The following is a 25,023-nucleotide window of genomic DNA, read 5'->3' on the forward strand; positions in this document are numbered from 1 at the left end:
TTTCGGGAAAGGATGATGGATTCTATTATCTGGGGTGTGACGGCTTGTATTGGTAGGCAGTTGGGTGCTGTCTGTTGGGGTGGGGGGATTGAGAAATGGGTGTATATGGATGGTGTGGTAGTTAGGTTGTGGATGTATTGGCGCACCGCCGTTTCGGTGGGTGGGTCGGACAGATGTAGAGTGGTGCTACGGGCTGCCAGGAAGCTTTTGGCAATCAGGTCGGCGTGGGCTTTGGAGGAGGTGTTATGGGGGAGGACGCTGGCTGCGCGCGGTTTCGCGAGGCAAGGGCAAGTACCACGTAGTTTGCTGCACGTTTGCCGATTGAGCGAGATATTCGCGTGCTTCACAGCGTAGTGGTCAGCGTATAGCGTCCGAATGTGGGATTGGATGAGGTGTGACAGGGAGTAGATACGCGATTTAAGGAAGTTAAACTGGGGAGCGTATCTATGGCGGTGGAGTTGCCATCTTAGGGTGGCTTTCTGCTTGATGAGGTCGCGGACATGGGGTGGACACGTAGGTGTAGTTGACGCACTATTCCCCACTAAGAGGTAAAGGGCAACCATCAATTTTGATGCAGCTGTAAATGGTAGGGTTATCTTTAAAAAATAAGCTACGTGCGACTATAAGGTGGTATTTTTCTACTAAAAGCATCTCATCACCATACAACACTCCAGTTATGAGATATAATTTCGAAGTTATAATAAAAGTTTACTAAGAAGATGCCACTTAATTAATTAACTGAATGAATAAGAATCTGCTCAAAGTATCGCATAAAATACTTTCTCCTGGAACAAACTAAAATGGTATTCTGAAGTACACACATAAAAACCACTATAAATTCGGAATGCTATTAAATGAAATTAGAATTCCTAAACAACCCTGGCACCGAATTACACGTCCACCAAATTGGCATCCGATTCATCTGGAGCTTAATTCCGTTTTCTCTAGACATACAGTATCCTTAGAATGGTTGAAATCATGTTAGCTTTCTTGAAAACGCATGCATAGGGTCCACACCGAACTCAATTTATTACAAAACACAACATGAACTATTTTTTTCCAATTATACAACCGACATGAAAACTTTCTGCATTTATAAAGAACATAAATCCAGTTTCACCCCCAAAGCACGTAAGGAATTAAAAGAGTTAAAGGACTTTCTTATAAGGTGCAAGCGTTGGTTTTGCACTAATAGAGTAACTCGTAGGGTAGAAGTGGCGTGCGATGTGAACATCAGTTCAGGGAGTTTACGTTTTTTAATTACTTTTTCTGCTTTTCATTTCCTTAGACCGATTGGCACTATTTGCCGTTCAAGATTTGTTTGAAAATTAATTTCTCTGGTTTACTTTCACCACACACACACACTAGCCAACTTTCACTCACTTTGAAGACGAGAAGCACTTTTAACTGGCATTCGCTTGTTGCATTTTGCATGATTATAGATAGATTCGCTGTTCTAATGCGTGTTTCATTCTATTTTTAGATGGTAAGTGTAAGCTAATCTCCTAGAGATGAAAATGTTTCAATTGGAATGGAATCGAATTGAAGTCTCGAGATGGGGTGGATTCACCCCTTGCAGTGATTAGAAATTCACGAGATTCGTTCCATTCCAAAAAACTAATTTTAAGTTCTGCACAAACAAAATGATTTTAACGAGAACAGAATATATTGAAATAAAAATTATCTCTTTGTCTTTTCTCATTCTATTGCATGCATATCCAACTGTGCATAAAAATTGAAAAAAAAAAAAATTAATCGAATCCAAAAACTAAACCAAACGTAACGTTCCATTACCAAATTTCCATGAAATTCCAAATCGAAAAAAAAAATGCAAATCTGCTCCTACGAAAAGGTTCCAACGGTAATTACTGAATTTGTAAAGGTATATTTAGGATGAAATGTCCATAGATATATTACAATTATTTATTTAGATATAATATTCGAATAAGTTCCTCCTTATACAACATTTCGGCATATATAATGCTATTTTGTATATTTTTGCTTTCGATAATTCGAAAGGATTAACTAAGAAGCCTCGATACTGCTTTTTCCGTTCTTTGCGCAAAACAATAAACATGGAAAAGTGTCAAAGATATTTAACGAACAACCACAAACAAAAAAAAGGAAAATCATTTTAAAATTATTTTCTGTAAATTAAACGGAAAACCAATTTGTATAGTGCGGCTGTGTGCATGAGTTCTTTCTTCAGTGTCTTGTTATATAATGCTGTTATCAGTGTCCAAATAATCATCTATCATTGCAATTTCATCTACCAGATCAGTGTCGATTTACTCTAATTATGTACATATTAAATTTATTGGTAATTTATAGGGAGCAGGATAATGTGTTGCTTCTCGGAAGCGAATTAGTAACGAGTTTGAGGGAATATTCAGTTAGGCGCCTAATGTAACGGGGAAAGGAAGGGAAGGGAAAAATTTCGATAGATTTATTTTACCTGACAAAATTCATTCGACTTCATAGCTGAGATATACGTACATATATACTTGTTGCAGGACCATCAGAACATTACAAGCGGAACTCCCGAAGCAACATGGATGTAAATCATGGGTCCACTTTTGGTAATTCACGTCTACTTCTCCTATGATCCTCTTAAAGGACTGTATTACTCTTTGGTGTTACGAGAAACTCGCCTCCATACATCCGTTTCCTGGCGTTCATGGAGGTCCTAATCCCATCTGCATTCTACCATTCTGAAGACATCTGAAGATTTAAGGGAGTCATCCCGTGTGAAGGCCGTTTTCTTTTCGCTTTTTTTAGAAATTTTTTGTGAAAAACTGGATAAAGATACAAATACGAATTATTTACCATAGACTTACTAATATCATGAGCGTGCATAGTATTTTTCCCAGCCCAATCGCATAATTCGTTATTGAAATACAGAGCAATTTGTACACTCATTCCCGTCCGTAAACTAGGATTATTAAAAAATATTAAAAGCTAAACTTTTGGCGCTTTGTTAAACTTTTTTTTTGTGAATTTTGGTGTTTTTTTATGGCTTCTTTAATGAATAAAAAAAAAGCACTGAATGAATCACAATTATCCTAGTTTGCGGACCGTAGAAATATGTTCTGAATAGGTCGTGAAAATTTCAAAGAATTTCGTTGGATAGATTTTGGGCTATGGTGGTAGCCGATTTTCAATATGCAGTTTCGAGAAAAACGCATTTAAAAATTAGAATGCGATTTTTAGCCATAAAATCTTAGCTGATCGTTAATCTGCTATACGTAGTCCATAAACCTTAGGTTTCTTGAAGAAATACATGTACAGCCTTCACTTCAATTCTTCTCCTTTTAGTGAAGTCATTCGAACGTCATTCGGACCGATAAATACGAGCTTTATTACGACCATCGACATAAATCAAGCATGTGACTTATTGCGTGTTTAACAGTATAATTTCCGAATGACTTCGAATATCAAAAAATCACTTTGCCCATATATTCTACAGTGAAGTCCTCGGTGTTTAACGTAGGTACCTGTCTTGAGGCTTAATCCTACGGCCCTCTTCAGGCACGGACTGATTTTGTGACCACAATCAGAGCCCCGCTGAGACAAGCGCAACGGTACCAGTCTATACCAAGTGCATGGTTTAGCATTCATACCTAAATCTCTACCGAACTATGGAGTACGGCACCCGTGTTGATACGCAACACCACGTCGAGGCCGGAAGGTCTCTTCTCGCTTGAGCACAACCACAGCCACCATGAAACTCCCACAAGGGGGCAACCGCAACCAACCGAGCTGTACTCAGATACGACAGGAATTCTCCTGAAGTATAAGAGTCCAGGGGTTACCTCGGTTCCCATGATACCAGTATACCCCTGGTAAGGTTTCGTGACCGAAGCCACTTCAGATGAGTCCCCGTGCAGACTCGGGTCTGATCGCCCTTGCTAGGCCTCGGAGCATTCGCCTACTGCATCACGGCCGGCAAGCTAATGCGATACAGCGTTTCCCGGTGCCACCACGAGGAGGTTCTCCTGGGCCACTTGGTTTGGTTCAGTCGACAGGGTTGCTGCCCTATCTTCCTCCCCGCCACCTTAAAGCACCCCATATATTCTACAAAAAAAAATTCGATTCCGCGAATCCGGCACACGGGATGACCCCCTTAATCATATTTTGCACGTTTTCGATACATGCAGATTTCTGGCCAAGGTAAAAGCCTTGGTGCGTCGTAAATAGTGTATCACCATCATCTATCTCTGGGTGTAATGTTGATTTGAGGACTCGTCGTTCGAATGCCCTTCACAGATATTGCTTAGGAAATATAATTGACCTATTTGTGTGATGCAACCTACGTCGCTCAGCATTAGACGATAATAGTGCGATAGCCAAACTGGTTGAGCATCAGCGCGTCACTCTCGTCGACCTGGATTTCAACCCTGGTTCGTCATGGATGTATATATTTGCCTTTGTGTTAGTCTACTGCTATAAACCTATTACTTACACAGCCTTAAATGTTAAATGAAACCCAAGCATAAGCCCATCGAAAATAAAAAAATTACTATGTGGAACTATATAAATAAGAAATACATACGCATATTTTTATAGATCGAGGTAAAAATATTTAAAAGGCTACAACAGGATTTGGGATTCGCACTCACTAAAACCATTCTCTCTTTTCCGCCCATATCCCCGTGAGACCACTGTACAATGCACTTAGATCGCACTCTTGACCTTGTCCTCTCTAACCTTCCTGTACGTTATCTTTCCCAATTCCTTCATGCTCCGTCTTACGTTGCCCCTGACGCCCATCATCCTGCTCTTGAGTTCGATGTTCAGATATCCCGACTCCACTCTCCTGTCGTTCGCAAGCCTACCAATTTCAACTTTCGTAAGGCGAACTTCGAAGGTCTGAACTCAGCCCTGGCGTCAATCAACTGGGTCCCCCTGCTCTCTCCATTTGCATGTGACCAAGCACTCAACACTTTCTATACCATTTTATCTGATCTTCTTCCTTGCTGCTTACGCTCTTACCCCGTCTGGTTCACCAATGAAATTCACAAAAAAACTACGTCAAAAACAGGCTGCGAGAAAGAAGTTCCTGTCTTCTAGAAACGTTGCTGACTTAGTTCTTTTCAAATCCCTTCGCTCCTCGGTCAAATCTTTAATACGTAAGTCCAGACACGATTATTTGTCCAGCGTGGAAGACTCACTAAAGCGCGGAAATCTGAAACCTTTCTGGTCCCACATTCGCAACTCCCGCTGCCCCGCCCAGTTATCCCCTCCGTCCATTAAATTCTCTGGCTTCTCAGCTAACTCCCCCCAACGATCATGTGATTTACTCTGCCGCTACTTTTCGACAGTCTATGTTCCTCCTCCTTCCTCCGAATCCCTCCCGATAGTAGATGTAGCCTGCCCCGCATCGCCTACCATTCCCCTTCTTACTCCTATCCTTGTCGAATATCTCATTGGCGAACTTGATGCCAAGGTCGGACCTGGCTACTCCATCTCCCTTCCCCTATCTCTTATTTCCAACAAAAGCCTCGAAGAGAATCATTTTCCCAGCTTGTGGAAAGAGGCTCTCATCATCCCCATTCACAAAAGTGGCGATCGCTCGCTTGCCGAGAATTACCGTCCCATTTCCCTCCTCTCCTCCTGTTTCCAAAATCCTGGAAAGATATGTCAGCGACTGGTTGTCCGCCCACTTTGGCCAACACATAGTGAAAGAACAACACGGCTTCGTTAAACGTAGGTCCACTGCCTCCAACACTGCTTGACTTTACCAACTTTGTCGCCAAATGTCTAAATTCACGGCAAGAAGTGCATACCATTTACACTGACTTCGCGAAAGCCTTCGACACTGTAAATCACAAGATACTTCTATCCAAACTCTCGTCCCTAAACGTTCCCATACCACTTGTTTTATGGCTTGCCTCTTACCTTTCCAACCGATCCTGCCGCGTCTCTTTTGACGGCTATACTTCCCGCTCCTTCTCCCCCTCTTCTGGCGTCCCACAGGGGTCTATTCTGGGTCCTTTGCTATTTTTATTTTTTATTAACGACCTTCCTCGCCTCCTTACTTGTCCCTGTTTGCTCTATGCAGACGACCTTAAGCTGTTTTCCGCTATATCGTCGCCTATGGACTGTGTTGCCCTTCAGAATAACCTGGACACTCTGGTTCGTTGGCGCTCGACTAATGGTTTAGCGCTAAACGTCAGAAAGTGTCACTCTATGTGCTACTCCCTAAAATCCTCACCCACTTCTTTCTCCTACTCGCTTAACGGACATTCCTTATCCTGCTTAAATTCCACTCAAGACCTCGGAGTTACTTTCGATAATAAGCTCCGCTTTGACACCCATTGCCTCGATGTCATCAATCGAGCAGCAAAATTGTCAGGCTTTATTCTTCGCTCCTCCTCTGATTTTGACTCCATCCAACCCTCCTTAGCTCTCTTCAATTCCCTTGTGAGGAATACCCTCGAGTATTGCTCCGTGATCTGGTCACCCTCCCGTAACTGTGATTGTCTAGCCCTTGAAAATATGCAACGTAAATTCACCCGTTCTCTCTTCTTTAAGAAAAGCTTCCCTCGTGTGGATTACTCCTCCCGCCTCCGCTTTCTAAACCTTCCCTTCCTACAACAGCGTAGATCCTATCTGGATCTATGCACATTCTTTAAACTTTCCTCGGGCCTGATGGACTGCTCCGCCGCTGACGAGATCACCTGCCGTCCTGCATCTTATAACACACGTAACGCAGATATTTTCAATGTGCCCTTCGCGGAGCTCGAAGTCTATTTTCATTCCCCGATTCCCAGGCTTTGCCGAAATTATAATGCAAAACAGCTTGGTCCTTTTAACTTCCCTACTTTAAGTAGTTTTAAACGTAGGATAAGTTTTTTGCTTTCTCCTCCTCCTGAGGACAATAATTAATTGGAATTCTTTCTGTTTGTTGTCTGTAAATTAAATAAATAAATGTTACTTTGCAGGAAGGACACGTTTCGGGCTTGTTTCCGTTTTTAGTATTCCTTTTGAAGCGTGGCTATTGTGGCGCTTACTATGGTATAATTCCCCTCTAACCTTAGCATCCGTTCTAATATCGACACGTCTTTCCACCTTCTTCTTTGGACAATGGAACTTAATGTGCCCCAGATCTCGGGTATAGTGACCGATTTCTCAATACATTGGATCAGTGACTATTTTCGAAATCATCCCAACGTTGCTGGCATCAACCTCCTAACACGACGACGGGGCCAACCGCCTGGATCGTTGTCCTCCAATTATCTCGGTCACATGACCGCGTCCTCCAATCTTCGTAGTCCAATAGTTGTTCGACGTCTGTATATATTACGGTTTCTCACCGAGCTCTCTGTCTTCCTCGTAGTCTTGCTCCGTCGACACGACTTCCACTCATAACTTTTTTAAACATGCGATCGTCGCTGATTCGTTGGACATGCCCTGCCCACTGAAGGCTTTAAACTTTCGTGTCGACTTAATGAGCGTAACATTGGTATCGGTATCTATTACTTGGATGGCGTATTCGAGTACTGAGTTGAAAAGCGTCGGCGCCAGTTCGTCACCCTGCTTCAAACCAGTACGGGCTTAAGAAAGATCAGCCAACCTATTCTAGTTTAACTGGTATACCAAATTGCAGCATTATGTTCTACAGTACTCCACGATCTATACTGTCGTATGTCTGCTTGAAGTCCACAAAGATTTGATACACGTCGACGTTATATTCCCAGCACCATCCCAGGATTAGTTTAACGATAAAAAGTTGGTCGGTTATGGAGCGACCCAGTCTAAAACCGCCTTGGTAGTCGTTCGAAGGTCCTATTCTATTCTCTAGAACTTTCGTCAGCATTTTATAGGACGAGCAGACTAGTGAAATGCCTCTGTAGTTTTCAAAACGCAATCTATCTCCCTTTTTTCGGATAGGGCAGACGATACTCCTGCGCCAGTCGTCTAGGATCAACTGGTCCTCCCAGATTCGCAGTAGTAGTTGATGCATCCCATTTATTACACCCGTTCCAGCTCGGCTGGAATTTCATCTGCCCCCGACGCTTTGTTTGATTTCAGTTACCGCACGCGAAATTAACTTCTTCTGCTGTCAGAGGATGTATGAGGGCTCCTGGTATCGGATTGAAAATTTCTTCAAATTAGGACGTCCAGCATTTGTTGATGCAGTTGACATGGCTGATGATGTTTCCATCTTTGTTTGTCTGTAGGTTTCGTTCGTTGCATCGAGTGATATTCTCCATTCATCATCAAACCAGTACTGGTATTGCGATCGGTAATGAGTACTACCTCCGTGTTTTCGTTCATTTGCAACCGTGATTTGATGGCGTGAGTGGTTTTTGTTCCATATTTTTCATCGGTGTGTTTTTGCATATACAACGACTCCTAGGTCGTTTGCGAAACCAATCAATGTCGCTTCCTCTGAAAATTAAAGGTAAACCACTTTATCGCACTATTGTACATGCCATTCCACAGCACAATATACTCTTTCAGCCTATCGCCCGTCTCTTACCGACCTATTCAACGAAAGATAATTTCTGACTTACCAAGCCTAATATATAAATATTCCCAGTTTACCCAAATTGCTCTGAATCCAACCCGAGTTGGCTAATCAAAGGCAACAAACATAACCTCCTAAGCCAGATCCATCACCATTGTTATCGCACGACCTTACACCAAACTTGTCAAAATTGATACTGTGGCTGTAATAGACCGCCCTTGCGATCGGATGTTGTGATGGTTGATGAGGCAGAGCGTTAACCTCTCAATTTCGTTGCTATCGGTTCGAATTCCGGTCGTCATAGATGTCTTTGTTTGTCTTGTGTTTTCTCGCTGCTGTGAACTTACTAATTGCGCAGCATTAAGTATTCGCATAATGAAACTAAAGCCCAGTACTAAAGGTGAATGAGTGGAGGTAACCCCTCTGCAACATACCCCCAAAGTGTCTAAAAGGCAGATAGGCAATATGAAGAAGGTATTTCAGCTCGCTGTTGAGGCTTCGGTGGAAGAGCTAACTGTTGCTCCTTCCATTGGGTGAAAAATACTGTTTTCACCATGCAAAGTTCAAATGTACCCACTCGGACGTCTTCCTTATTCCGAATCTTGCCCAATCCCGGAGCTTTCTTTTCTTCAATACCCACCTTCTTCGCGACTGACCTTAGTGATCAATATGACGTTTTGATGTGCCTCTGGGAAACGTCCTCTATCCTCCTACTACGAAAGAAGAGTGCAATTATTTTTAATAAAAGGTTGCGGTGATTTCCAACGTCAACATTTCCTGGTTTCACCAGTAATGCAGTTTTCAGATATGGTGGAAGCCGGGGATGCATTACATCGTTGACCGCCTCCATTATATGCTGGTGCAGCCGATTTAACATTTCCAACGCTATTCCCTTTGGACCATGACCTCCTTCCGAGATCGTATATTTCTCCAGGGCCCATGATGGAATTTTTTATAAAAAAAGGACCAATAAAAAGATCCACATAATTTTCACCCTAAACCCGTATAATTTCCACCCCGGGCCCATTTTTCTGCATGATTTTCATCGCGGGCCAGGATTTTCTCCCTACGGTCCTGTGCATATGTAAGTTAATTTTCAATCTAGTCGCCATCCCTTTCGATGCAGGTAGTGAGGCAGCGGATTAACTTTTAATGTCTGCCTCAAAAAAGTTTGTCACCAGCTCCTTCGTTCACTTTTCCACATTCCCTGCACCCTTTGTCCATTAATACCTATTTCCATGTGCACCTTCAGGGAAGTGAACACATGATAACTTGAAAGCCCCAGAAGAAGAAAATGGACGAGGGATGGATCACAACATCCCATCCAAGCGAAGGAGTTCCTTCGTCGCATTGGTCTTGTGTGTGGAATTGTCGTGCAGCATGCAGACTTTCTTTTTCAGGGCCCCCTTTTTGATTCTGAATCCCTTTTCAATTTTTGAGGACCTCGCCATATCTTGCCGTGTTTATGGTATCTCCCAAGCCAAAACACGGATGCCATCAATTTTTGGCTGAAATTGTCGTTTTGAACTTTCGAACGGAGGGCAGAAGATGTCACGTTACTATTGAGGACGATTTAGATCTTATCTGCAATAACAACAGAGTGGAAAAAATCATCACCTTCAAGTTTGTAGCGTTCCATATATTCTTTGGAGGTTAGACTCCATTAAATTTCGGTTGTACCCATCTCGCAGGCAGCTTTCCCTATTTAAAGGTTTCTGCGACTATTTCGTACAACAAAGATCTGGAGATTTGCGTGGCATTGGATATCCCACTTGGGGGGTAAATTGAATTGATATAAATACTAACCTCGAATTAAACTAGTTTTGAAGGGGAGGAGTCAGGTCATACGGCAGTGAACTGAGACTGTGAAAACCCTATTATGTTATGGACGTAATTCCAGTATCCATGAATAACCCAGATAACAAATTATTACCCGCAAAGCGCTTTTAAGGAGAAACAATTTTATTTTATTTTCTTGCCTATGGCATGGTGCCCCTTTGTGGAGTACAGCACGTCAACCGCACCTACCTGTCATTGCATTCGGTTTTTGCCAATGTATTTCAGCTTCACCCAAGACTTATGGACATCTCCGGCCGCACTTAAATAGTGGGGCCCATTTTGTGGTTAATCTGCTAGAAATTTGCTTCATGTGTGACCTATCCAATGCCATTTGCGTCTTCTAATAAAAACGGCCACGCTTACCTGGGCAGTTTACCAGTGAAATTCTCTCTCTTCTCTGTCTTTTGACGATGACACCACCCAGCCATGAAATGGTACAAGCTTTGCACTTTCAAGTAACAGTTGTGGTTACTTTCCATGTCTCAGTACATAGAGAACATTTCGGTGGAACTTCCTCAATTTAATGATGGTGGTGAGATACTTTAGCACGGTGGAATCGGATATAACGTTGATAACTCGCCGAGAAACATTAAGCCTCCGTTGGCATAAATAACCCTCCCTAAATATACAAATTGTTCGACCCCTCGATATTCTGCCCAGTAATGTACATGGCAAAATTGTCATGACTTGTCAGACTGAAAGCCTTTAGATATGATACCATGCATCTATCCATCTTTAACTATTATTTTTGTGTAAGGGGTTCAACAACATGTTTTGGACATTTAAGGAGAAATCGCCAGGTCTTTCTCGAATACGTAACTTGTAAATAACAGGGTCCTAGCGAAATTGTAGCATGACACATTTGTTACTCGGTAGAAACAGATCCAGAAACGAAAATATAAACAGACCACGCTTATACTTAGATTCAAGTATGTACATATATAGCTCCCGCAAAATTAACTCAGCTTTATTTAGAATAATTTCGCAACACCAGAGCTTTATTAGAAAACAAACCAAACGAGAAGACTACGATTCCTCTCGTAAAATGACTAGTAGTGCATGCAGCAGATAAAACGATATCAACACTAAAAATCTTCTCAAGTAAACTGAACATATCTGAAAACAACAATAAAATCGACACACGCGAAGCATCTACTAATCTTGAATTCAACTGTCAGGTCATCATTGGATGTGTATCTGTCATCTTTTCATCACCGAATTTCAACAATTTTCACCTTTTGCAAGGATTTCTTGAATATTTCATTTAAGAGTGTCTGCGCAATGCTTCCTCATATCAGTGTTGTACCCATGCACGAATCAGCTTGTGAATAATTATATAAGAAACGAATAAATTAATAATTTTAAATTCACATAATCACTAGGTGCATTCTCACGAAATTTCAAGATAGAATTAGGACAAAAATAGATAGGACGTGGTGAATTCACTACGATCAATTGGAAGGACTAAAATTTTCATTTTTGACGCACTCCATTATTAGATAGTTCCTATTAATAAATTGTAAGCAACAGGAAACAAAAGATACATTTCCAGTATCCATATAAGTTAGGAAAATTATGATTTGAAATCTTTAATTAAGCCAATTTATCAGAACCATGTCGCGACAGAATGCACCTAGTAACGGTAACGAAAGAACTGAATCATTTCATAATTTTACGTTTGTGTATAATTAAAAAAGATCTTTGACTACTGAAAAACTGCGCATTTTTGCATATATTTTTTTCCTGTTTTCATTGTGAAGGCCTTACATGACAGTGCTTAACAACGTCCACAAATCCCGTTTTTTTTCTGTTTTCAGCAGTATCTTCTTTTTGTGTTAATTCTTATTGAAAGTGTTACACGAATCTATACGTATCATATGTACACATACACTATATTCATGAAAAAATATTCAAGTGCAAGAACATACCCTCAAAAAAGTTCTAGCTTACTTGCCTTCATATATATATATATATATATACACATATTATGCATATATCACACTCTGTAACCTCCCCATCTGCTCATTTTAATGCTAACTAATCGAATAATGTACGTTAATTTTCCTCCTAAACACGCCCCCGCCGACTTGGAAACTCAACAACTGCCGAACTACAACAACCCCCTCGGATATGAAACAGGGAAATGAGCTGGAAGATGAGCCAGAAGCATTGAGCATGTCATGGCCAGCGACAGGACGAAAGCGTCTCACCTACTTGTTGGTGGCACCAATTCTTTTTCCGCTTTGGCTAACATTACCGGATACGAGAACACCACGCGGAAAACAATTTTTCCCAGTAACATTTTTAGGCTCAATTGTATGGATAGCCGCTTACTCTTATCTTATGGTCTGGTGGGCGAACGTAGCTGGCGATACTGCTAAGATACCACCTGAGGTTCGTTTCCAAATTGTTTTAACTTCTCCTTAGTTTTTGCTCCACGTTCGCCTTAACGCCCGAAATTGTCCTATTTTACGCCAACCCTTTCTGTTCTCCACTAACACTTTCTGGCGACCTAATTATAAAGACGTTATTTGGAATATTTAATGCCCCCATATTCGTATATCATCGCGGGTGCTAGGGCTCCCGTGGACTAGCAGAAAGCCAAAACAAACCGATAGACTGCAGTTCCCCTTCCGAGCTCCCTATCCAGTCCCTTTTCAGATGAGCCATCATTCATCTCGAAAGACCCCATGGGAAACATAAACATTACCTTGTCTCATAAAATTGCTTGTATATTTTTCAGGTGATGGGATTAACATTCCTAGCCGCCGGTACATCTATTCCGGATCTTATCACGTCCGTAATAGTTGCTCGTAAAGGATTTGGTGATATGGCTGTGTCCAGCTCAGTTGGAAGTAATATATTTGATGTAACTGTTGGGTAAGTACGATTGAGAACTTATTTCTTACTTTATGGGGGACTCTTACCTCGATAAATCGCATTTCAGAAAAATCTGCAAAAGGATAATGGAATGGTCAACTGTCCCAAGAATGCAGACAAGAAAAAATGAAACCCCAATGAACCCCTTTTAAAGTAGAGAACGAGTTATTGGTTGGAAAGATTATTGCTCTCCGACCATAGCTTGGATTGGAAATTTAAACTCTTCAATTGTGAACTTTTTGCTTCAGATATTTTGAAGATCTATTGCCTCTTAATAGCATACCAGTTTGCGATATGCACCCATTACAACTAGGAGAACTGACACTTCGGATTGGAAAAAAAACTAAACCTTAAGCATATAGTAACAATACCAACAAGTAAACTCTCCTAAGCCGAACATCCATAGTCCGAAAAGTCACATGGCACCATCTGTTCAATCTAGCCCTAAAAAGTGTTAAGATGCAAATTTGAGATATTTCTGTGCTCGAGCATTCATAAAAGATCTTTACCAGCAATGAAGATGCATATTGAATTCTCGAACAAGATACTAAAATCGCATGTGCTGCGACCTTACCTCTCCCCGGCAGCCTGAACACACTACACTGACAGGCCGGTCTCATGCGTTCCGGCCGCCTAATTTCAGACCGTTCACACGTAACTGACAGCCCTGATCGTAGATAACCTCCTTTAGATTTTTGCCGAACGCAATCCTGAACGTTCTATTGTCAAAGGAGTCTTCTTTTTCAGCAGCTTTTGTCCCGTTCACAAGCGGGGTCGGCTCATCGTGATTGGCTTCGCCATTTGGCTCTATCGAATGCCTAATCTGGGTGCAATCCCGAGGCTTTCAAATCCCCATCTAGTGTGTTTAGGTCTGCCTTTTGGTCGTTTACCATCGACTTCGATGTTCTATTGTCAAAGGAGTAAAGAAGGAAAACCCTTAACAGGCTTTAAACTATGCAAAAATGAGAACATTTGCCAATATCAAAGGGATTTTCACTCTTTTTCACTCTTTTCGTTTAGATTAACAATTCTGCATATATGGATCGTTTTAAAATTAAGAAAGTTTCTGCACCGGGTATGAACCCAAAGCTTTTTAAAAATGGCGCCCAACGTGGGACTGATACACAAAATTGATCTGATGCTTTCTAGACCTTCTACTTTTTATATAAAATTGAAAGTTACCTTAATAATTTTATTGTAAAGCACACATATCCTTCTTCTTATGTCCCGCTACTCCCCACCACGAATGAAATCTCCATAACATCGAAGGCGTCTCTTTCCATATTGATTGCGGATGTTATCATTTCAGATGTGTTCATGGCTTGTTGTACCACTGATCCAACGCACCATCTTCGCCATCTATTATAGTAAGGCGTAGTCCATTGTTTCTGATAATCAACCAACATTCAGAACCATAAAAGAAAACAGGACGGATGGTACTGCTGTAAATTTTTGATTTGAGACGTTCGTTGAATTTGGATTTTGACTCCCTGGATCGCGGTAAAGCAATTTAAACCAGTGCACAAGTTCCTCTGGCACTATCTATTGCCACACAACATAACAGATAATTTTACGTGGCAAAAGCCTCTCTATACCAGGAATACCATGTAAAAGCGGCGATGCTTCTCACGGGATTATTTCATGAGTTTCTATTCCCGTAGTGCTTAAAGAACTTATCAGGCTTATCGACCGCGAAGGTCTTTCCCAAGGATATCTGACCATCGGCCATCAAAATCAAGTCATTACAAATGGCGCCTGACATGGAGCCAAAAATTTTCTATTTTCCGATTACCTGAATCAATGGAAGGTAGCCTATTCTGGTTCCCAGCTTTGTTTTGGTGGTCGAATAGAGATACAATCGTTTCTCAACATTATTTCCAGCTAGGCTCCAGATACACTTGCCTTTGGCTTTCAAGTTTAGGTTTCACCCCCCTATCCTATGCCTTATTTCCCCATCCGACCTTGTGAAGTAGTATACCACGGAAGTTGAATCATTCTTGTAAGTGTGTTGCGTTTTGTTTAAAACTGGTAAAGTGAAAACTGCACAAAGGACGCTTCCCAGGTGTCGGTGAAAATGCGCCCAGGTCCTGGAGAGTGTCTTGTTCTGACCTTCTTCTTGTGTGGTGTTCTGAGACTTTAGATCATGCAAGGGTCTGGAATACGGACCTTGTCAGCTAGAAGTTGAAAGGTTGTGTTGCACGAGCCTTTGGGGACTGTCTTTTCCTTCCTTTATGTGAATGGCATTTCTTTCCAGATTTCGAACCACGGTTATTAATCCTTTCTCTTGTATGGCGAGAAAGAAGTTGATGGTCTGCGGGTATTTAGCTGGAAACGGGGGACTGTAGGGAGGTGCTACGTCAACCCGTTCCCAATACTTTGCATACGATTAGATTTCTGAATCCAAGGTGAAAGGTGAAAAATACAAGGTTTTTACCTTGAGAAAGTGCGCGTATTAGGTTGGAAACGAGGTATTGTAGCGAGGTGCTCCACATGGCCGTTTCCAATATTCGCTCTTTCTCGCCTCCGATGTCATACATGGAACTAGAATTGTTCACGTTTCGGTACTTATGGTGATTGAAGAGACGTCTTTTCTTCGTTGTCGGCAAACATGAGGCTGTGTCTAGTGTAGACAACTTCATCTCTGGTCAATTTTTGGAGTTCAATCAGCGAAGATTAAATTGGCGCGGATTTTGACTTAATTTCGTTTTCACCCCTTCTCTTTATAGGGAAGAAAGAATGAATGAGCGTGTAGCATTTAGTTGGATAGCGGAAATCGCAACTAAATGCTGGGTTCGACCGTCCCCAATGGAGCATTCTCATCTCGCTCAAGGATTCCAGACAAAACGGAGTGAATTATTTTGCTTCTTTTTTTGTGTTTTGCTTATTTATCCTCTTATTTTGTTAGTGCGTAACTCTTTCGATGTTTTACCTGTTGAGTAGATTAAGAGGTTGAGATGACACCTCGCCAGCAGTGAGTATTTCGAGTTAACTTGGAGAGATGGGAGGTCCTTAATAGTTTCTTTTGGAACGTCACGTTCCATTCCGTTTGCATTCCTTTTGCTTTTACTTTTTTTAATAGATTAATTTCTTCTCTTTTTTAAGGTTTTGCGTAAAACAAAACCTTATTAAAATCGATTCACTATCTGTCTGCCACACGCACTTTTCTCCAAACCGGCTGAACCCATCTGAACGAAATTCGGTGGATAGATGGGAACTATGAAATCTCATGCTTACAGCGAGTGACATAAATTTCGGTGGAGTTTAAAGGAGGCCCTCCATACGTGCAAATGGGGGGATTTAAAAAAATTTTCATCGGATATAGTCATGTGGAGTATCACATGAAAGGTCTCGGTTATTACTTTCCGAAACTGATTATTGGTGTGAATTGCAGAGTGCGCGAGTAAGAAGTCAAAATGTACGCACTTAAAGTTAGATAGGTCTCATTTTCGGAAATTACCCAATCCAAAAATAATCAAGAAAGTGCGCTTAGATGAAATCAATGCCTCAAAATATGTCCCATTCCGATATCTGCTCAAATAAACTTACTAATAGTATCTTACCAACTTTTAGAAATTTTCTGAAAAACCCCCCCTTAAATTCATCCCAATTGTGGTGGTAACCCATAATATTGGGCTTTGACTGTCGAGTGACTCGAACGGGTCTCGGAAGCGCAGCTGCCCTGCGACATGGGCGGTATTTAATTCACCTTTTCCAAGGTCATCTGACGATCGCCCATGCCAATTTTGTCATAAAAAAGGTTGCATACGTCGCTTCTTGGATCGTGTTTTTTGCTCGATTCCACAATTCTTCGACATTCTTAATGGTGGCCAATCATGTAAGTAAAATCACTTTTCCTCTTTTCTCCCGAAATCGCCACGATTTAATCCGCGGTGGTCCCCTGCGTTACTCACAATCTTTTATCGGTAGCTTGATTCGCGAGACAACAATCAACGGCCGTTGTTGAAGTACTGTGGTTTCATGGACAACGGCTTTGCAGTCAATGGGGACGTCTTATGGACATATAATCAATTTGTGGTTCACTGGACCCACTATCAAAATGAGGAAGATGAGGCAATTATTTAATAAACCCCGTACTGACAAGTACAAGATCATGAGTGTCCCCAAATCAACTATACGCCCGCGACCCTCATAGCGGGCTGCAAACACTTTTTCCTCAGATTGCCAGATCGTTTACTATATCTGGGAGTTTGACGTGGAAGTTAATGTTCTCCTACTGGACATTGGACTAGAATATGCTTTGTTAGTGATGGGCAGAACACATCCTTTTTCCCAATCATTCACAGCTGAGTTGTCTTCAAATTGCTTTGTTGCTCATGGATAGTGTGGAGTTGATCCTCTCTATTTTCTATGTCAGAACTGCTCTCTTTTATTTTTTTAGAATGCGGTGACAGTAGTCCCCATCTGATAGAAAAAGTTCATTAATCCCTTTGGATCGAGATATTGCTCTCGGATTTCAGCTCCAAGATTAGGAATGGATGGAAGGGCACAGTCTACATGCTACATGAAATGATAACGACCACCACTTCAGTGACTCTGCAAGTAACAAAAATTTAGTTATAAAACCGACATGCTTCCCACAAAAACGTATTTCCAAAGGACATGGGCGTCTCCAAATGGCATTACCTTCACCCAGATGGACCATGTTCTCATCACCAAAAGATCATCCATCATATCAAGGAGCAATCAATAAATCAATCAATCCCAAACCACCTTTTGTAAAAATAAAAACGGAGTAATCATCGGGGATGAACCTGAATCACGTGAGAGACAGGTGTCTTATTTCAAAGAACTGTTCAACCCCTAACACACAACTCAATTATTAGAACTCACAACAATTATGGTCGAGCGTAATGGAAACATTGTCCCGCAAATATCGGAAGAAATTGAGTCAGTAATTAAATGTCAAAAAAAAACAAGGCGTCAAACATGGATGGCATCCCCGATGAGCTCATCAAATCAGGCTGTCCATGGACCATGAAAGCTATCTATAATCTATTTCTCTTTTTCTCAAACCAAAAACAAATCCTGCAAGAGTGGTCAAAAAGTGTGATATGCCCTATCCCCTATCCCTATCAAAAAGATGACAAGTTGACATTTGACAGTCACAGAGGTGTCTCACTACTTTGTAAGCCCTGTTAAACCTTCCTATAAATTCTAGACGGAAGAATTAGACTGTACGCCGATAAAATGATTGGTGGATACCAAACAGGCTTTCGGACTGAGAGATTGGGAATTGAACAGGTGCCAGGAAAATTTTGGCAATTCAACATCGATGTTCATCAAATATTCGTGGACTTCAAGCAGACACATGACATTATGCTTGGCTTGGGAATTCCAGCAAACCTGGTAAGCCTATTACAGCCTTATCACACAACAGAGCAAGGCAGAGTCAATTATAACCTGACAGATGCGATTGAGGCAAACGTTGGATTAAAACAAGGACTGTTGAGTCTGGAACTGGAGCAGGTTATAATAAACTTGTCCGCAGACACAAAATTCACGTTGCGCTGCAAAACCTGCCAAATCGTTGCATATGCGGATGATATAAACATCGTGGGATTGGAGAAGGACGAAGGCCCCCGAAAATGCTGAGCTGATTCTGTTGACGAAGAAAGCGAATTGAATTGAGATAGTTGGAGGCAAGACTTCGTGAAGACCAAGGCCTGAAATGGGCTGTAGAGCCTGGACAACGACGTATCCCATTGGGATGTTTTCAAGATGATAAAGCGGTTTTAAAATCCAGCGATCTATTTAATTTTTCCCCATGACAGAACGGTCACCAAGGAGCAGATTACTCTGTTGGTCTGTTGAATTTAGTTCCCTTTTATTTCCACCGGATAGCTTTTACCTTCGAATTCGACAATCTACTTCTACACGAGAAAAGCACATTGGAAAAAATAGCTGAAAAAGGAATAAGAAAATATCCTTGAAATTTTTCAACTTCAAATATTGGCTCTCATTACTAAAAGCGTTCTCAAAAACAAGGACTAATATAGCAATGTTGGCCCCCGAGATATATTTAATATAAACTGTACAAAAATCAATCCAGTAAATATTTCGTACCTTTTTTTAACCAATGAACTCGCTCAACCTCAAAGGAATTGTTACCCTTGTACTTTTGTCTACCTTCTTGCGTCAATTCAATCTGTGTCGCCACTAATTGGATCTTCCTTCACCACCCAAATGGCTCCAAGATATACCCTGCATATTAGTATTTATCTACTTGTGCATTCTACCATTATCTTTATATTGCAAAAAAACTAATCCTGTCATACCGATTATAGAATAATCCGATTAATAATTGCTGAATAAATATTTAATCTTTCTACAAAACTCTACTAAACCTTCGACTGTTTCTCATCCTTGCCTGTCATAGTTTCCCAATGAAACCTAACCAAACCAATTGAGGCAGCAATAACAGCAGCAAAGTACTATGAACAACAGAAAACCATCAATTCCAATATTCAATTTCGATTATCCTTTGAATCGAACGCCCATAAATCACGTTGTCTGCTTCTGTTGTGAACAGCGAATCCAGTTCACATCCAAAAAATGTGTACATAAACAACTATAGAAGCATGGAAGGCTTGGAGCAGTTCCATAAGCAAGGATAGACTAGGAGAAGGTTCACCTACCAACATTTCCTGTGCACGAGGGGTTCCACGAGAGCCAGGAGCCAGATCGACTTTTTCATGGTTCCTGCTTGCACGGCGCTCCGGATTTATTCTTCAGGCATCCTCTGCAGTCTATGGAATCTACTGCAACTTATTTACCACCATCGCTACCCACTATGAAGATGGCACATAAAAACATACATACATATACCAACTACCTCAATAGATGTGCACGATATATACGTACAATTTATAAGCGAAAATATTGGCAAGGACCAAGGACACAGAACTAACTGCATGAATATAGACCAGAAAGTCATTTCTGGTTCTGACCGAATCAAAGGACAACGAGGCAACCACTGTGTACATTCCCTATATTGGTGGCCATAAAAAGCTGAAAAGGAGATTGGCTTTCCAGACCGTAGTCGTGTTCTTGGCTATGGGATTGCTCAATAGACTTGAAATTGAACGAAAACCAACGTTTGCCAGTTGAATGTTTCCACCACGGACAATATTCAAATATTAGTCTGGATTTAATTGTTATTTGTCAATTTCTCCCTACCTTCTGTTGGTCCTTGGGATATTACTCCTGCATGTGTGTTCAATTCCCACAGCATATCGTGCTGGCTGTTAGCAAATAAGCTAAAGGCTGAGCTGAATATTTAGATTTAGATAGGCTGGACTGTCCACTCCAGAAAAATGATATTTTGGTATTGTTCAAATCTTCATTATGTGGTGCTTTCCTCCTCGTTTAGGCCTATAACGGGAAGAAAATTTATTGTCCCTACTTCCATGTGTTTTTGCACAAGCGCCGAACTATGACCCACAACCCACAACTGAGGGTTCATCACTCTCCTCACAGAAGCTACTAACAGTGTCCGTAAATATTTCTGGCCTCCCCAGGTGATAATTTAGTCTGCAATGACCTGTGAAAATTTCCACTGTGATTTTGTAACTTTAATTCGGAAAAATGTTAACTTGATTTGGAAAAAAGTCAATTTCATTTGGAAAATCGTGAATTTGGTGTGGAAAGCCGTTAATTTGATTTGGAAAATTCAGAAGCAAATGTACCCTGTCCTCCTTATCCTCTGAAGATATTGCATTATCCTTGGTTATAGCTTGGTATAGCCTGGAAGCTTCTATAGTTTATTCTATTCTGTTTGCTTCCCTGATCACGTAATTATACGTCGTTGGTGCTCTTTTGTATCTCTGCCAGTTTCTGGCTTGTTTTGCTCGGTTGAAGGGTTTCCGGATCTAGTTTCTCATTCTGACTAGTTTACTGATCTACCAGGATACGTCCCTTGATGACTTGACTAACTTAGCCGGACAGCTGGCCCTATTTGCGTTAATTACGATTCTATTAAAACCTGCCACCACTGTTTCTAGCTCTATTTCGCTCTTGATGTCCGAGTCGCAGTCAGTTCTCCTCCTCCCCAATGTCAAAGCTGATTATTCTGTGATGCGACAAAAAGGGTTCGTCCGACACCCTCCAACTCTTGACCAACCGACGTGTTCCATAGAGTATTGTTTAGTATTTCTTGCCTGGTGCTGGTCACAAATGTTGGCGTGTTGACTATGTATTTTTTTTTTATTACTAAGAATGTGTTCGAGAGGGTACTCACCTTTTCAGTTGATGTCGGTACTTCCCCAGATTTCATAGAGGACCGAGGAGAAGTGGCAGCACCTTCCTCTTGCTGAACTTCGCTAGTCTAACGACTAATTCCAGTAGGGTCTGGATGTCATCTCTTGGGAAACATCCTGATGCCATGACTGCTTCGTGAGTTCTTCCTTCGGTTTCCAGTAAAACTTGAATAGCTACGAGGTTTCCAGTTAGAAACCCTAAAAGACATTTATACAGGGTAGGGTGCAGGCACTTCCTTATCTAAATTGCGCAAGACACAGCGGCCTTTGATCTTATGAAAGTGGAAGTGTGCGCATTTAAAAAAGGGCAGTCTAACGTTTGTTCTACAGTTAGTTTAATAACGGCCATTCAGTGGACAAGAGAAGAGCGTGCGATTGCGTGGCCACTTACTATTCTAATAATCTTTTCATTAGTGCAATTCAGCATGCATTTAGGAAAAAAAATAAGTTGCGCCTGTAGGTCTTGTTCTTCTTTTTCTTCAGCCTTTGTCCCGTTCACAAGCGGGGTCGGCTTGTCGTGATCGGCTTCGCCATTTGGCTCTATCGAATGCCTGATCTGGGTGCAATCTCGAGGCTTTCAAATCCCCATCCAGCGTATTAAGCCACCGTTGCTTAGGTCTGCCTTTTGGTCGTTTACCATCGACTTCGATGTTCAGACCAATCTTAGCAAGTGAATTCTCGTTTGCACGATCATACCATCGAAGACGCCTCTCCCGCAACTTTTCCACGATCGGTGCAACCCCATAACGATCGCGGATATCCTCATTTCGGATGTGATCTAAACGTGTGACGCCACTAGTCCAACGTAGCATCTTTGTCTCCATTACCGCAAGACGCCGTTCATTGTCTTTTATGATCGGCCAACACTCAGAACCAATTTTTAGATTTAAATTAATTAAATTAATTAAATTAAAATAAAAAATAAAAAAATAAAAAAATAAATTAATTTAAATTAATTAAATTAAATTTTAGATTTGAGACGTTCGTTGATACGTCGATCACAAAGGACACCAGTTGTGGAACGCCACTTCATCCAGGTTGCGTTAATGCGTGAAGCAATTTCATAACGCAGCTCTCCATTGGCTGATAGCGTTGACCCGAGGTATTTAAATCGCTCAGTTCTGGGCAGATCACTGCCGCTGACAGTAATTGTGCCTGTTTCATGGGGATCGGTCGTCAAAAATTCAGTTTTGTTTAAATTCAATCTGAGACCGTGTTGCATGAGGCGATCATTCCATTTTTGAACAAGTTGCTCGAGGTCCTGTTCCTGATCGGAAATTGATTGTTCATTTATTGGGTGGCCACGTTTATGGATACTGGCAACAAAAAGTCGGGACCCTCAAAAGCGAAAAGTCGAGAAAGTACGGAAGGCGATTTGGAATACCTCAAACGATTTGCACGTAAACTTTCAGTTGTTCTTAGGATTTCGGCTGGCGCAATAAGATGACTTCTTCATGAAGATCTAAAAATTCATCCAAACGAACGGATAGTGGTGCAAAAACTTAATACACGTGGTTTCGATTTACGAAGCCCTTTTTGAAAACTTCCCTCATGACGCGCTTGCCTTTTCCAGTGATGCGATATTGGAGTGGTACAAACCCTCGAAAACTTCACGAGCAGCCCCTGCATGCAGAACGTGTGACTGTTTGATTAGGGGAAACGACAAGGCAATTTCAGTTACCTCCGACCGTTAAATCGTGATGATTGTCGAACTTTTCCTTCCCAGACTTGAAGAAATGCATCTGAGAAATGTGTGGTTCCTACAAGGTGGCACCACGGCTCACACGGTATGAACATCAATGCTCTCTCACACGAACATTTTAACTCCCTCAATGTAATGACCAGTACGAAGGTTACCTTCAAGATATTATTTTCGAAAGGAAACTAAAAGAAAACTTTAAATGTACCTCTATGTAAAAGTCATCATCATCATCATTAACGGTATCCAATCTAAGCCCGTCCTAATAAGGATCTCCAAACATCGATTTTGCGCCAAAGTCCACCAATTCGATATCCTGGAAACGCCATCGCTCTATCCAGGCAGGTTTTGCCTCGTCTTCTTCTTCTACAGAATCGTCCATCCTCATGTAGGGGGAGGGTCAAAAAATCCTCGGAGGATTCTTCTCTCGAACGCGGCCAAGAATTCGTAATTTTTCTTGCTAAGAACCCAAGTCTCTGAGAAATACATACTTAGAACTTGCTTAATGGAGGTTGGCCCATTTTAGTGCTGGTCATTAGCCCCATTAGTGCTTGGACCACTTCCGCAATATCGGAGTATTATCCTTCTCCCCCTAAAATGTCTAGGTCGTCCGGCTTCTCCTCTTCTGTTGGCAGCATGTCTACTCCTGCTCAGTCCTACCTTTTCAGCCTCTATGGTCTCCATGATTTCTTCCGGGAACTCGGCAAGCTTTCACCCTGATGTGTCCTCTGAAGTATCCTTCCTTGGTTTCTCCCTGTACACGTGCGCAAATATGCTGCCAAATCTGCAATTGATCAAGCATTTACTACCTGTAATTACCTTCAAAAGGCGGGCATCTTTCCCGTTAGTGAGGAATTTGCTCTTGCACTCTTGATTGCTTCTAAAATCGTGTATAGAAATCCATATTCAGGAGATGAAAGGCCGGTGAACAACACCACACCGAAATCTTAATGTCCACTTCAGATCCTCCAAAGTGTTCAAAAATAATCATCCAGCTTGTAAGCGAAAAACGACAACTGAGGCGTGAATGACAACAGTTTACATTGCCACATTCAAAAAGGACACTGTCTGCAGCCAGAAAAGAGCTTTAAGAAGCATCGAAAGGGAGGTAGTATAAGGATATAAAGTAATTTCATCAAAATTTAAATCTAAGCCTTTTCAACCACGTACTATACCCTTTGTGAGGCGGTGTAGGAGACCTAATTCTGCGCGGATCCCAATCCGTGATGCTCAATTTTTGCTCAATATTTCCGAGGCGTTCTTCAATCAAACCTATAACTCACGCAGGAAAGGTTCCGTTCCTAAAATGCGCCCCAACCCATTCGTTTCAAATTTTTCAAGATATCACACTGATCCTAAAAAGGCTTCTCGTTTCAACCTTACGCGGACAAAATGATTTCTTTGCTATTATTCAAGCTACAACAACACTTGAGAATACCCAGGCCATCTTGGCCTGTTCGGATTCCGCGTTGCCATCATGCGTTGGAATAGTGAGGAGCGTGCCTTTGCCGTTGAGGTTTACTTTTCAAGCGGATGTTCGGTTATTTCAACACAGCGTGCATTTCGGAATCGCTTTAATTTAGCCCCGTTGGCTCCCGTCCCAGACCGCAAATCAATTGTTACATGGGTCACTACATTCAGACAAACTGCAAGTGCGACAAAAAGGAAGAACTGGAGTCCCTCGGCATGTTAGATCACCTGAGAACATTGAAGCAGTGAGAGCGTCAATGTTGCGATCGCCACGGCGTTCTGCGCGCAAACACGCATCTGCCCTTGGACTATCCGATCGTTCTGTGAGAAGAATTCTTCGTGATGATCTTCATTTTCATCCCTATAAGATGGCGATAGTGCAGGAA

The 25,023-nt window shown here is 41.6% G+C and overlaps 1 protein-coding gene across 10 annotated transcripts in view; it reads left to right on the top strand.

The window, feature by feature from the left end:
* Positions 1-25,023, top strand: part of LOC119650609 (sodium/potassium/calcium exchanger Nckx30C) — a 282,153-nt gene that overhangs the window by 248,880 nt on the left and 8,250 nt on the right. For 7 of the 10 annotated variants that reach the window (XM_038053479.1, XM_038053486.1, XM_038053480.1 and 4 more), the window contains 3 exons: positions 1,853-1,882; positions 12,452-12,706; positions 13,056-13,192. In XM_038053479.1, the coding sequence (XP_037909407.1) occupies positions 1,853-1,882; positions 12,452-12,706; positions 13,056-13,192 (422 nt within the window). The remainder of the gene's footprint in view (positions 1-1,852; positions 1,883-12,451; positions 12,707-13,055; positions 13,193-25,023) is intronic. The other 3 variants (XM_038053487.1, XM_038053489.1, XM_038053481.1) reach the window with 2 other exon arrangements.

Source organism: Hermetia illucens, chromosome 3 (assembly GCF_905115235.1).
Source record: "Hermetia illucens chromosome 3, iHerIll2.2.curated.20191125, whole genome shotgun sequence".
NCBI lineage: Eukaryota > Metazoa > Arthropoda > Insecta > Diptera > Stratiomyidae > Hermetia > Hermetia illucens.